The sequence below is a fragment of the Drosophila persimilis genome, unplaced genomic scaffold, assembly GCF_003286085.1.
Source record: "Drosophila persimilis strain 14011-0111.01,24,50 unplaced genomic scaffold, DperRS2 tig00000000-arrow-pilon, whole genome shotgun sequence".
NCBI classification, from domain to species: domain Eukaryota; kingdom Metazoa; phylum Arthropoda; class Insecta; order Diptera; family Drosophilidae; genus Drosophila; species Drosophila persimilis.
Genome location: NW_020825288.1, coordinates 2,299,891 through 2,313,599, shown reverse-complemented (window position 1 = coordinate 2,313,599; position 13,709 = coordinate 2,299,891). Strand labels below are relative to the sequence as shown.

Sequence of the window (13,709 nt, the reverse complement as noted above, 5' to 3'; positions counted from 1 at the left end):
ACTGTAAATCCCAAGAGCAACAAAATGCAGATGCAAATCAATTCTCACTCCCTACGGAAGGCACCAAGCACAAGAGCATCACGTTAAGATAAATAATAAAGTGTAAATAGAACTTAGGCAAAGAACTGCTGGAAGAAATCAACTAATTGTAAGCCTCCTTAAGCTATAAATATTGTAAAAACAAAAGCAAACCGAGATAAACTAAATGTAAAACTAAAAATAAACGCAAGCAAAGTATTATTAAAATATACGATCTATGTGAACAAACCGAAAGCCACAATTGAATGACGAAATTCACACGGAAATATTGTTTCATTCTTCATTTAGTGCACAGGGAGTTACCCTATTGATAGGCCCGAAACAAGTGTTGGCTCACAGCGTAACGTAATATTAATCTGTACAGTTCTTAAAAGTTAGCCCCGGATACGGATAAATGTAGTCTTATCTTTAATGTCTGCACTCTGAATTGCCATAAATATGCTGTGTGGCGCATCCGAAAACTATCTGATCCGATCTAGTGAATGGAAAGGTCATGTAGACACACACGCAGCCCCACACAGCAAGTAGAGAGCAACAAAAACTAGGATATATTTTTACATTTTAGTGTAAAATATTGATCACAAAAAGGAAGAGAAAGGATAAAAATGTTTTAAAGACTGGTTTTTTGTACACTTTAACTTGAATAAGCATGTATACTGATTATGTAAACGAATGAATGTATTTCAGTTCTCCCCTAGAATTACCCACGTGTCCTCCGTGCCCGATCGAATGGTAGTTAGACTACCTGAGGAGTGTGGGCTTTGATTGAGGCCAGCGGGGGGACACCTTCAACGTTTCTACTTTCAATCTGGATCTTACCGAAGCGAGATCAGTGCTGCCCCAATCATTTGTCACCCTGACACCGTATAGATCGCTCTACATATTAACCAAATAATGACCAATTTTTGTGAGATTCTGTTTCTTAGGCACTAGACCGACATAGTTAAGATACACGATACACGGTTTACGTTAGAACGGCTTGTAAATTCTCATACTGACAACGGCAATGGTAACAAATGCTTCATCTGTAATATAACAACAAGAATCATAATATTTCGATACGATACCAAAACTTGAGGAACTACGCATTTTAACTGTTAAACACACGAATAGTAGTACGTACAATGAAACTATAGATGGATATTTATATATGTATGTATGGTATATGGTATATGATATATGGTGGTATATGTACATATTGATGTATTGCATGCGTTATGTACATGACAGCCAAAGAAAAAGCTTCGTCTACAGCATTGTGAAGGAGCAAAAGAAAAACCCCAAAAAAAAAAAAAACTTAACGAAATTGCACACACTTTTCGAGCAAATGGAAACCTTTCCGCGACTAAACTACCTTCACAAAAGACAAAACTAAACAAATTAAAAATGAAAAACCACAACAGAATATCTAATTGACGGTGTTATGCAATTTATAAATGTGATGAATGTCAAAGTTAAGCGTAAATAAATTAAATACAAAAACCACAAAATAAACAACAAAAAAATACAACAAAACTTATACAAAAATCCAAAAGATTCGTAAGAAAGAGCTGAATGTAGCGAGAACTTAAGTAAGCATGCCCACGATTTTAGAGCTAAGCATATAGATGATGAATACTACCCCTTATCCAAAGGCAGACCGTAGATTTTAAGGAATGCCCATGCCCATGTCCCCCCACAGTAAGAGCCATAGAAGAAGGGACCTTTCCCAAAGCTTGTAGTGGCGCATCAAGAAGGATAAACGGAAATCGTATCGAGACATTGTCGGTTTATACATATGTATGTCTTGCGATATACAAAACTAATGATATATATGTATGAATATATGTATGTACACTTAAGCTAATCGTAAGCCAATGAAAAAGTTGAAATTGATGCAGAGGAAGATTATAAAACTAATGATAAAAGATACAGATAATGATAAAGCGTAAAAATAAAGAACATCAGATTGCAACTAACATTAGCTGGGCGAACGTGTTTCCACCGTGAAGTCCACAGTCATGAGACCGAAGTGGCTTCGGGGCAGCACATCCGGGGTCCAGGACAACCGAATACCGGTTTCCAACAGAATCTTGGCCATCCACAGATTCAGTCTGGTATAAATTTGACGCTTTTTGGACTGTGCCTGGGCCTGTTGCTCGCTGGGAGGCCGCACATATGCCAAGAAGTGACCATCGGCATGACGCTCAAAGGAGCGCGACAACTGCAGTTGAATCTATGGAAGGCAAATAGCTACATCAGAGCACTGCATATGGCATTGTATTTGGTCTTTACGCACATTGGAGGTGCTAAAGATGCGCTTAACCGTTTGGCTAGCCGTGAAGTTCCAAACGTATTCGGTCAGGCCCTTGTATTTTCCCGACTCAATCAGAGAGACCTCGTGGAGGGGACGCCTCTTTATGCCAGCACTGAAGCTTTTGCAAAAATGCGAAAAAGTCTCCTAGAAAAAGCCAGAAGAGAGCAGCATCAGGATAAGATTGATTCAAGAAATCCAGATTACCTTGTGCACATGAAAGCTCTGGTGGACGGAGCGGGTCGAGAGCCCTGGCTCGGGTGTGCATTCTGGCTCGAGGCAATCATTGAGTAGCTCTATCACATGGTCCAGCCAAGCGGAGTAGGCCAGTGTAGGCTGCACATCCGCATCCACACATAGACTGTTGTTGGCCGGTGATGACGGCGTGTTCACAATCAAATCGCGCTTGGCCGGAAGAGGAGGCTGCTTGCGGGTTTTCACCTCGCCGACGATTTCCGTTGCCTTGACGGGGCTCTTCTTGACCACCGCTATCGTGGACAGCTCAATCGGTGGCAGTTGTTCGGTGACCACGGCTGGCGTGTCCGAATAAATGGGCGGGGCGGTGAGAATGTTGTAGGGCTCACTGATCATGGGCAGCTCGATGTCCAGATCGATCTGATCCGTGGGCTGGTACTGATCCATCAGCTCGATATTGCAGTCCGTCAGCTCGATATGCTGCTCCTCGGGCTCGGCGAGCACATCGCAGTTGGACAGGAGCTGCGAATCGTTGGCATAGTGGATCAGGGCACTGCTACTGTTGCTGGTGCTGTGGCTGGTCGGGGCCGCCTGCATGCTGTCCAAGTTGAAGGCGCCATCGGACAGGTCTGGCAATGGCAGCTGAACAGAAGGAACATTCATTCGGGATTCATTATGGTCTGGCTACGCCTGTACTCACATCAAGATGATCGCCAAAGACAAGTATATCCACCTGTGGGTCGAATTCATCGACCATGCTCAGGCCGAGACGTAAATCCTCCTGTGTGCCCTCGCCCAACGGCGTCTCCAGCCTGGATGGCATCCAAAATGTCTTTAGGCTGCTGGTGAAGTTGCCATAGACCCGTTTGCCCTGTGGTGAGCTGAGTATGCCGGCGAGAACCAGCAGCAAGTGATCGCAGATCTCGTCCTGCATGACCAGCGAGTTGTCTGGCTCCACGATTATCTTCAGCTTGCGGCAGGCACAGGCATAGGTGCCCTTCTTAGGGGACACGCCATTGGCCAGGGCCGTCACATGGAGCCTGGCAGTCGGAAACAAATCCGAGCGCTCGCACTTTACCGCGAAGGTTGTGGCATTCAGACGCTGCACTGCCGGCAGCTGTTCCTGGTCCTCGGCCCACTTGTACTGCTGCCAGAGCTGTTGCTTCTGCTCCTGCCCGATGTTAAGATTCCAAAGGACCTCCCGCGACACCTTGTACACCTGAGCCCTGGGCATAGCCGATCCGAGCTCCCGGCAGGCCTTCACATGCTGGCAATCGATGTCGCCGGCGCTCCTGCAGGCCTCCACATAGCAGATGGCCTTGCTGGACACCACAGCCGCATTCGGCTGTAGGGACAGAGTCACGTCCTGGATGACCACGAAATTCCTGGGCGTCTCTCGCACTTTGGCCACGGCAGACTGTTCCCGCAACGAACAGACCGTTGACCCGGCGCGGAGGGAGATCAGAGAAACCGCATCGAGCACATTCTTGTTCTGCGGACAGGCGGCGTTGCTGCACAGCTGGGCGCGATTGCCATTGATGGCTCCACAGCTGGTGCACTGGCGGACCCCGCGCAAGGTGCGATGGCTTATTTTCATATCTTCACGTCTTTTTTTAATAATTTAAAAACATTAGGGGTGCTCCCCTCGCATATGTTTTTCGCGTGAACTGCATCCCTGGTCAAAAACAGCTGGTTGCTATTAATAATATTAGCTATTGTGTATTCAATTTTAATTTTGTGGGAATCGGGAATCCCCGACCATGTCACACCCCGTGGAGGCCCAGACTCGGCCCCGGAAGTATCCTTTTGTCCACATGCGTATTGCGGACCACAGTGTGCTGGACTCCATCGAGGGACGCCACGTTTGCCGGCTCTGCAATCGCTCGCGGAAGTTTTTCTGCTATAGCTGTCACATTCCGGTGGAGGAGCTGGAGAAGCTGTTGCCGCGTTTGGGGCTGCCGCTGCAGATTGACATCATCAAGCACAAGAAGGAAATCGATGGAAAGAGCACGGCCGTACATGCTGCCGTGCTGGCGCCGGAGCACGTGCGGATTCACACTTATCCCGATATTCCCGACTACCGCCTGGAGAAGGACGTGGTGCTCATCTTCCCCAGCGCCAAGAGTCTCACAGTGCCACAGCTATTCGAGCGAAACGTCCAGCTGAAGATCGACGATAACTATGGCCTGCCCAAAGGACATCACATGGGCACAATGCTACGCCGTCGAGTGGATGAGATTGAGGTTTTGGAGGACCAACCAGAGACCACGTCTAAGCGCAGCTATACTTATGGGAACCTACCCGTCCGCCGAGCAGTCTTTATTGACAGCACCTGGAACCAGAGCCGCGGCATATACGCGGACGAGCGTGTCCGAGGCCTGCGCACGGTGGTACTCCAGAATCGCCTGTCGCAGTTCTGGCGCCATCAGCGTGGCAGCCCGCGATGGTACCTGGCCACCATCGAGGCGATCCATCAGTTTGTACTCGAAGTCCACGTCAATGCCTGGGGTCTCAATTCCGCCTACCGAGGGCTAGACAACCTGGAGATAACAGAGGGCTTTCATCAGCTGGCGGCGCCTCTGACACGAGAGGCCCCCTCGGAGGATGTTGAGCGGGAGTCGCCCTACAACGGACAGTACGACAATCTCTTGTACTTCTTTGCCAACATGTATGATCTCATACACAAGTACTATGACCACAACGATCTGATATCGTATCGACGTCCGATTTAGTATGAGAAGAGAGTTTATTGTATGAGATAAATACACGTTAATGTTATGTTAGTTTGGAATTCTCATTTCTTTTTCTTCTTGCCCTCGTCGCTGGAGTCGCCATTCTGTGGCTTGGGGTCTGTGATGACCGGCTTCTGCCATTTCACCGGATTTTTGCGATAGAAGGGCCATGGAGGAATGGTGATCTGAAAGGGTTTGATTAGCGCACCTGATACTATAGATATTGTAGGCCAACGGCTTACCAGTGAGGACAGCAGGAAGCCCACGCCGAGCACATAGACCGTCTGAGAGAACTGCTGCACAATCGCTCCGTAGATCAGGCCTACGACGCCGAAGAATGTGATGATGAGACGAGACCACCGCTCAGCCTTCCCTTGGCCCACAAAGTCCTGCACAGGGCGGAGATAGTTAAGTAAAAGTGTACGAATTCTCTGCCTTGTGAACCCACCATATGTGTTGGTATATCCAGCATTGTTGTATTAGATTTTATCCTCAAATTTTAAATTTTTCACGTAAACAAATTCGGAACGGCACGTCAGCATTAGAGGTGGAGAGCAGTGTGACCGTCAGAAATATACCAAAATATTTTTAAAATATACCGTAAATATACTGACTAATTCAAGTTCTGTTTTACATATTCCTCGTTTCTGATATTCCGTCGAATATTACTAGATATATAGCACATTTAGCCATGCCCAGACAATTTTATACGATTGATGAATCAATTCTATACTTGATTGGCAAGTTTTAAATCCTTGCTTTTATTGTATTTTAACTAAAACAGGGTTTAAGCAAAATAGTTGTTTAGGTATAGGTATTTGAAGACATGATGCGTGTATAGGCCTTTTTATACCCTATTTCGTTAAATTAATATGAAGATACATATGAAGATAAAACGTAATTAATAAAGACCTCTCAAATTGATATGCTTAAGACATATTCACGAATATGATTGGTATCTTGCATGTATATATCTCGATCCTGAGACCTATTCTTGGTTTCTTAGACTTCAAATACTTAGATCTCGTTGAATGGGGGAAAACCTTAATGAAATACTTTATGGACTGGGAATTGCTGGCATAGAATTTAGCATTAGCCCCGACCTTTATATAGTACAATTAATCCCAACTAAGGGCTTGGAGTCCGTTTACATATGTAGCAAAAGTCGGTAGAAGAGAGTAGCGGCTTCATAAGTACATATGTCCACTGTCGACCTCGCTCAAAGATTGCCTTGTTTCGCCGTTGTCTTTAAAGACTTAATGAAGAAAATGGTTGTACTAAATTGCGTTAATTCCTTAATCGACATGGGGACGGCAAACCTGTATGTATCTGGCCGATTTGATGAAGAATGGATAACATTGAACAATCAGTAAAAAGTCGATTCAAGTAAGATATAAAATGTAATGATTTTAATATATACTGGTTGATACAATTATTTGTACAATTTGTTAATGGCGGCTTGAGCCGTGGACGTTGGAGTATGTTTCGAACTAATAAATAAGTGGCGTTTGGGTAAAACTATGTTTAAATATAAGGCGAATGTGCGTTGGGAATGGCTCCGTTCATTTATTTTGCATCATGTTGATCGCTGTGGAATCTGCTGTTTGGTCCTACTCCTCAGACCCTGGCAGCCCGAGTGCGTCGAAGGTGGACAATATTGATCACACATATGGACAGCCAGGAGAAGACGGCCAGCCAGGCAAAGATCAAGGTGAAGTACAGACAAGCAGCGGTGTTGATGCGTCCATAGCGACGTCGCTCGTAGGAGATACTCTCCACCAGGAAGTCCATGAAGTCGAATATGGCTGCGCACGACAGACGCGACTTGAGCACGGGAACAATGTTGCCCACTCCCTGGATCTCCTTCAGCAGGGACTCGCGGTACTGCTTGCAGGTCACCTCGAATCCGTCCGTAAATACGGAGGCGTAGATCAGCTGATAGATGGCCATGATCAGCGAAATGACTGTGGCAGGAAGCCCTAAAAAGTGAAACGAAATGAAAAGGACGAGTTCTTTTTAGGATAACGTTAGTGAATCATTGGTGAACTACTCACAGTAGTAGGGGGAGAGACCATCGGGCGTCAATTCGGACTCGGTGGTGACCACAATCATGTCGCCGGATCTGTGTAGGGGGAACGAAATTTTAAGAAACTAATTGAAAAAGTATCAAATTCTCGGCGTTAGTCATACGCCAGGAGGAAGCATCTGCGGGGCTTCCATTAGCATAAGACCTAATTAGCGGAGTGTGGGGCGAGCTATTGCCGCCGATTAACCCACTTGACCCCCAGACACACTCGAATTAGACCACTCACCGCTGTCGAATGGTTGCGTGGCCCGATTTTCTCTGACCCTTCCCGATGCAGATCCGATAGCCATGGTAGATGCCCAGCACCACAGCGAAGATCAGGGGCAGTAGCAGTCCATAGGTGGCATAGTGGCAGTAGGCGATGTTCCCTCCCTCAAAACTGTTGTAGGTGCTCCGGCTGTGCAGCACGCAGCCGCAGTTCGTGTCCGGACAGGCGTTCAGGACGTAGCGCCAGTGAGACCAAGCCACTGCCGAGGTAATGCAGCAGATCACAGAGGACACGATCGTAAAGGGATAGAGATAGGAGAGCGCACGCTCCGCTGAGTACGACATCTTCGGTCTGGGCCTGATGGTGGATTAAGCAAATTTCAATTGCTTCAAGAACACTTTTACTGTCAATTAAATTTGTTTATACTACGTCTCACTCTCTCTCTCTCTCTCGCTCTCTGGGGCGTCACACGACACTCACACAATCAAACTGGCTGAAACGCGCACTGTACCACAATATAAACAAACAAACTTGTTACCCAGCTTGTTCCTCAAATTACTTTTCAGTGGGCTTTGCAGCTGGATATTATAGCTTTTCAGATGCTTTTTGTGTGGTCTTTTTCTTCAAATTCTCACTCAACTTTGGGCCAAAATAGCTGCGTTTCTGGCTTAGAACGCTGACACATACACTTACACAGGCGCACTGTAGTCACCAGTGATGCCAACCTTTAAGCAAAAAAAAAGCTGTTTCTAAGGTGAAAATATTCAAACAAAAATAGCGTAAATAATGGTGTTAACAATTTTGTTTTAAAGCGATATTTCATCCAGCTCCATACATTCACAATTATAAAAAATCCAGATCCAAATTCTCGCAATTCATATATTTTTCCCGCATCTGGTTATTAAAAAAGCCAAATCTGACGGGAAAAAAGCGTAATCGGCAGCACTGGTGGTCACACCTACGCTTATCGTTCCTCGGAGAGAGAGAGAGCGCCGATGAAAAAACATACTTAGCCCACTTAACCCCCCTCTATTTAAACGGGATGGAAACTGTAGTTAAACCGCTGGAAAACATATAAATAACACATATAATAAAAACTCCTGTTGGTCCATCCCAACCCTTTGCTTAAGAAAAGATCACGTTATATTTCACCTAAACTGCCCTAAAATATTTCGAGAATCATTATTTTCGTTTAGAGTATTTTAATACCTGGTCGACAATGGGACAATTCGTAAATCTAGCTGCGCAGAATAGGTTACATCCTTCCCTCTCTTTCTCTGCTTTGCCTACGTAGTCTTAGCGCGCGCCAAATTCGAACTGCAAGCAGGTTAGCAGCACCTAGGCGAAACAATTCGAATTAATATGTTCCCTGCCACGCATTACTTATACGGGTGATTGCAATGAATGAAATCTGTCTGTGCCACCGCCAGCCCCTTCCATTACCTGGCCGTGGGCCAGGCGCCAACAACAACATGCAAGAATCGGCCGGCTGCAACAAATGACGCCTGCACTCGCCATGTTCTGTGAGCGGAGCGTTCCTCCATCTCCTGCATTGCCCCAACGAGGCAGCCGATTCGACCAGGTTTATTTTGGCAAAAACCATTTTCCGCGGACGCCTGAATTTTCTCAGTTGCCAGAGAGTTGTGGAGCTGTCCACTACGCGGAACAAGTCTCAATGTAAAAACCGAAAAGTGGGAAAGTATCGTACGGATTCCCGCAGCCAATTTGTCAGTAATTTGCTGTCAAAGACAATCAACAACAAAAGTGAAAACACAATTGCAAATTGCCAAGTAATTCCCCGTACATTGTTGCAGACGTTACGAAATTGCATTCGCGCTGATTGCTGAACTGCAGCCGCGAGGAATCTCGTGCAGAGCCAGCGAAACTTCCTATAAATAGATCCCTGCCCAAAGGGTAAAACAAATTTTGACGTGTATTCTCAAATAAAAAACAAAAAATATTGAGAAAAGAACGAAAGAAATTTGCATAATTGGGCTTTTGCCATTTTTGAGTGCAGTGCTCGGAAAATTCTCTAATTTGATGAGCTGACTGAAAATTGAGGCAGAGCAAAAAGTAATTAATTAATTTAATGCCTGTTTCTGTTTTGCTTAATATTCGTTTATTTATAGAGTGTCTAACAAATTTGTTTAGTCATTTAACATAATGGGTAACTATGTCTTTCTAAACCGTAGAATACGTGTTTGACCCACTAGATAGACATATAATCATAGCTTTTTGTAGGTTAAAGTACGTTTCATGCATGAGAGAAACCCTGGGCTTAAGAACAATCAAAGTGGCTTCTATAGAAAAAGTTTCCTTAACTGCCAAGGACATCTTCATTCAAATAAACGTTGAACAGTGCGTCAGAGAAAACTTACATATTTAGTGTTGGAAAACAAGCAGTCGCCAAGCAGTTGATCGCATGCCAAAGAGCTGTCTGCAAGCAGGGTGAGCAAACAGGTCTCTATATATACTGCTTGGAGACGTAGCAGTTAATATTTAAACTCCAAACCCACCATTTCTAGAAGCCACATTGAGTGTTTCTTAAAAAAAATGAATGAAACTTATGAATGAATGCTTTGGCTACTTATAGACGCATATACCAAGACACCACCGACACAAACCGGCGCCCGCCTGTATATAGTGTATCGATATAGAGCCAGACATAGATCCGGAATCAGAAACACATACCACCCCCACACGCAGACAGTTTCCCAGAGACACGTGAAGTGACGTAAAGTTAACCCGATGGATAATTGGAATGTTTTGGCAGCGCAAACATCAGCCCAAGCTATTGGACGCGATGATACGGTGGTAAAAACGCGACTGGTGAGTGTCATTAAACAAAACAAAACAAGCCGATCGATTGTATATAGAAGAACTACTCGTCGTATATAGAGAACAATTGGCAGACCCCAAACAAACGCATTCCTATGTACTCGTCTGTAGCGAGATCTGGGTGGTAGAGTGCGTGAGTGGGTAACTGGGTGATGCCTGGGGGGCGTCCTAGCCAGAGCAACAGCTGTTTCGGCTGAGTCGAATGCTCCTCTCTCTGGCACTGGCTCTGGCACTGGCACTGGCTCTGTTGTGATCGTTACTAGCACTCATCTATAAATAGGAATCCGCTGGTGGTGGCGGCGGTTCTCTTTTGGGGTCTTTTGGAGATTTCGATTCCGATTCTGATGCCTTCTCGCAGTAGCGCGAAAGTAGCTCGGTCCGACGGACTCGCACCAGACAGAGCACACCAGACCACGCAGTGTTCATCTACGCATATATTTTATATAAGCAAGTGCCTTCCAAATCAGTGCCTATATACGGATCAGAGATCTATATACGAGACATACCTGAGCAATGGACATATCCACGGATATCTGGGGTCAGCTGGCCGTCGAGGCATCCCAAGTCTATCTGTCCGATGGCACAGTTCGCAGTCCCTTTGCCGATACGGTACAACGAGTTTGGGGAACATTTTGCCATATGCTCTTTCTATATCTAAAGTAACACTGTGCAACAAAACGGACACTATTTCAACATCTTCTGGAAGTTTTTTCTTTATATTATATACATATGAAGCTGTTTCTGTGCATATCCTTAAGAACAGAAACTTCTTCAGGTTGTTCTCTGAGTGAAAAGTTTGTTGTCTAGTGTAATTGGGTTGAGAAAAAGACATATAGAGAGAGGTGATTATTGAAATAACTAAATAATTATTTTCTATACCAACCCTGTGACAGACCATCGAGAAACTGCCCGACAAGGTGCTGCTGCACATCTTCTCGTATCTGTCGCACCGCGAGATCTGTCGCCTGGCTCGGATCTGTCGTCGCTGGCGCCAGATTGCCTATGATACGCGCCTCTGGAAGAATGTGTCCCTCAGGCCGGAGGTGTCGGGTCTACATGTGGGCTCCCTGGAGATGCTTCTCCAGCTGATTTCGGTGAGATTCGGGCCGACGCTGCGGTACATCGAACTGCCCATCGAGCTGATCACTCACACGGTGCTCCACGAGCTGTCCGGCAAGTGCCCCAATCTGACGCACATGCTGCTGGACTTCTCCACGGGTAGGTACAACGAGTGGCGAGCGATTGGCCTATCCATCTAATGGTGCTCCTTTTAGCCATGCAGCTCCACGATTTCAGCGAGATGCAGACCTTCCCCACAAAGCTGCGCTATATGTGCATCTGCCTCTCGGAGGTTATCTTCATGGAGGGCTTCATGCGAAAGATATACAACTTCATCAATGGCCTGGAGGTGCTCCACCTGATTGGCAGCTACGAGAAGTGCGAGGAGGACGAGGAGGAGATCTACGAGGTCATCAATGTGCACAAGCTCAAGTCGGCGACGCCCAATCTGCGTGTGATCAACCTGTACGGAATCAACTTCATCGACGACTCGCACATCGATGCCTTCAGCTCCAACTGCATCCAGCTGGAGTGCCTGGCCGTCAACTTTTGCAACAAGGTCACGGGATCCACCCTCAAGACGCTCATCCAGCGATCCAAACGTCTGACCTGCCTGCTCATGAATGGCACCAGCCTCAAGTCGGAGTTTGTGATGCAGGCGGAGTGGGACAAGTGCGCCCTCCAGGAGCTGGATATCACGGCCACGGATCTCTCGACTGAATGCCTGGTGGACATGCTGACGCGTATACCCAGCCTGAAGTTCCTCTCCGCTGGACAGATCAATGGCTTCAACGACAGCGTGCTCAAGCTGTGGATGGAGTCGGGAAATACCAGGTAAAGTGGAATCGAAATATGTAGTTGTTGTTGTCGATACTCAGGTGATGTTCCCACACGTTAGACCTCTGATTTCTCTGGACTTGGACTCCTCGGATAACATCACCGATGAAGGCTTGCTGAAGTTCCTGCAGCGTCACGGACACCAGCTCAGTGCCTGCTGCCTCTCGGGCATGCCACACATCACGGATCAGCTGTGGATGAGCATCCTGCCGCTGCTGGGCAACTGCAAGTAAGCAAATCTCTATATCCATCCAGTTACAGAAATACAGGGCCTCATGCTTTGCTTTACCTTCCAGAATCGTTGTCATGGGAACGGCGGAGAAGCTCGGCGTGAATATCCATGTGGACCAGCTTATGGACACCATTGCCTCCAACTGCGGCAACCTGGAGCGTCTGGAGCTGCGCTGGGATCCTGACAATCTCCGCTTCTCCGACAAGAGCCAAAAGGCCATCGATATTCTGCGCGTCAAGTGCCTCAAGCTGCGCTGCATGGTCCTCAGGTGAGTCTCAGGGTCTTGTCTTGACCTCCTGAAAGCCTCTCATCCCACTCCTTCTGTCCACAGCGATGGCCGCTACTATGAGACGGTCAAGGCCAACTTTGAGCGCGCCGATCGCATCACTGTAGTGCGTACCACCACCTGCTGCCGGGTGTCTCCTTATCATCTGCTGCGCAACTACAATGATTTGATCTTTAACTAAGGTCCAGTGAAGAGGAGCTGATACATACAGTGCGTTTAACAAGAGTTCTCTCTCGAACTGTTTGCTTCTTCAATGTTAATTCTTTTTTGTCCTAGTCCTCGCTACCACCATCCATCCATCTTATAGCTCTAAAACGCACTGTACTGCAGTTTTTGTTTAAATGTTACCTACCGGATCCTTTGGGAATACAGATGGTAGATGGAGATGGAGAGGATCCCCAAAACATGTCTCTAGTCAAAAGGCTTTACAATCGTTTCTGTGTGTGTCGCTTACATTATATCGTGTTTTGTTGTTTTCTGTATTTTCCGCTTCTTTCGTTTGATTAAATTAAATCTAAATAAACGTACATAGGTAATTTAAATAAAAATAAAAACAAGAACAAAGGATTTGCTTATTCAACATTCTTTTTACATTACAAAATTATACAACGTAAGTTTTGCGTTTCCCTCAAACGTTCTCTGTGCTGATTCTCGCTTCATTCGTCCTCTCTTCGCTCTCTTCTCTCGCGTTTTTAACTAACTTTACTTGGTAACTTGATTAAATCATTTTCAGACTTCCCCACATACATGTAATTTGTTTACTGATCTTTCTTTTTTTGTTTGTTTTGTTTTTTACACTGTTTCATCCGCTGCAGAACTTAGGTCTAACGTTTTTTTGTGTGTTTCAACATTTTTGGATCAACTTTTACCATAAACTTAACGTACATATGTAGATCTCTGGTTC

General features: G+C 45.9%; 5 protein-coding genes across 10 annotated transcripts; 2 read left to right on the top strand and 3 right to left on the bottom strand.

The window, feature by feature from the left end:
• Window positions 1–1,430: 1,430 nt before the first annotated feature.
• On the bottom strand, window positions 1,431–4,124 carry LOC6594980 (uncharacterized protein C2orf42 homolog). Its single transcript, XM_002020235.2, has 4 exons — window positions 3,228–4,124; window positions 2,540–3,169; window positions 2,318–2,479; window positions 1,431–2,254 (listed from the first exon to the last, which is right to left on the bottom strand). Exons 1-4 carry the CDS (start codon window positions 4,122–4,124, stop codon window positions 2,000–2,002), a joined length of 1,944 nt encoding a protein of 647 aa, XP_002020271.1. The 3' UTR covers window positions 1,431–1,999.
• Window positions 4,125–4,260: 136 nt separating this feature from the next.
• Window positions 4,261–5,310, top strand: LOC6594981 (DTW domain-containing protein 1). Its single transcript, XM_002020236.2, has one exon. It carries the CDS (start codon window positions 4,288–4,290, stop codon window positions 5,257–5,259), a length of 972 nt encoding a protein of 323 aa, XP_002020272.1. The 5' UTR covers window positions 4,261–4,287; the 3' UTR covers window positions 5,260–5,310.
• LOC6594982 (signal peptidase complex subunit 1) lies at window positions 5,250–5,788 on the bottom strand. The gene is made up of 3 exons (XM_002020237.2): window positions 5,708–5,788; window positions 5,502–5,648; window positions 5,250–5,444 (listed from the first exon to the last, which is right to left on the bottom strand). Exons 1-3 carry the CDS (start codon window positions 5,729–5,731, stop codon window positions 5,322–5,324), a joined length of 294 nt encoding a protein of 97 aa, XP_002020273.1. The 5' UTR covers window positions 5,732–5,788; the 3' UTR covers window positions 5,250–5,321.
• Window positions 5,789–6,646: 858 nt separating this feature from the next.
• On the bottom strand, window positions 6,647–8,219 carry LOC6594983. 3 transcript variants are annotated; one of them, XM_002020238.2, is made up of 4 exons: window positions 8,034–8,219; window positions 7,572–7,910; window positions 7,314–7,381; window positions 6,647–7,238 (listed from the first exon to the last, which is right to left on the bottom strand). In XM_002020238.2, exons 2-4 carry the CDS (start codon window positions 7,895–7,897, stop codon window positions 6,877–6,879), a joined length of 756 nt encoding a protein of 251 aa, XP_002020274.1. In that variant the 5' UTR covers window positions 7,898–7,910; window positions 8,034–8,219; the 3' UTR covers window positions 6,647–6,876. The 3 variants fall into 3 exon arrangements, with proteins under 3 accessions (XP_002020274.1, XP_026847464.1, XP_026847467.1); XM_026991663.1 differs by having other exon boundaries at window positions 8,092–8,219; XM_026991666.1 differs by having other exon boundaries at window positions 8,113–8,219.
• Window positions 8,220–9,180: 961 nt separating this feature from the next.
• Window positions 9,181–13,197, top strand: LOC6594984 (uncharacterized F-box/LRR-repeat protein C02F5.7). Of its 4 annotated transcripts, none has more exons than XM_026984259.1 (7): window positions 9,181–9,343; window positions 10,147–10,382; window positions 11,285–11,609; window positions 11,666–12,284; window positions 12,349–12,516; window positions 12,584–12,787; window positions 12,851–13,197. In XM_026984259.1, the coding sequence occupies exons 2-7, from the start codon at window positions 10,302–10,304 to the stop codon at window positions 12,984–12,986; spliced, it is 1,533 nt and encodes a 510-aa protein (XP_026840060.1). In that variant the 5' UTR covers window positions 9,181–9,343; window positions 10,147–10,301; the 3' UTR covers window positions 12,987–13,197. The 4 variants fall into 4 exon arrangements, with proteins under 4 accessions (XP_026840060.1, XP_002020275.1, XP_026840059.1 ...); XM_002020239.2 differs by having other exon boundaries at window positions 9,181–9,626; XM_026984258.1 differs by lacking the exons at window positions 9,181–9,343; window positions 10,147–10,382 and adding an exon at window positions 10,808–11,000 and having other exon boundaries at window positions 12,851–13,015; window positions 13,082–13,197.
• The last annotated feature ends 512 nt before the right edge of the window (window positions 13,198–13,709 follow it).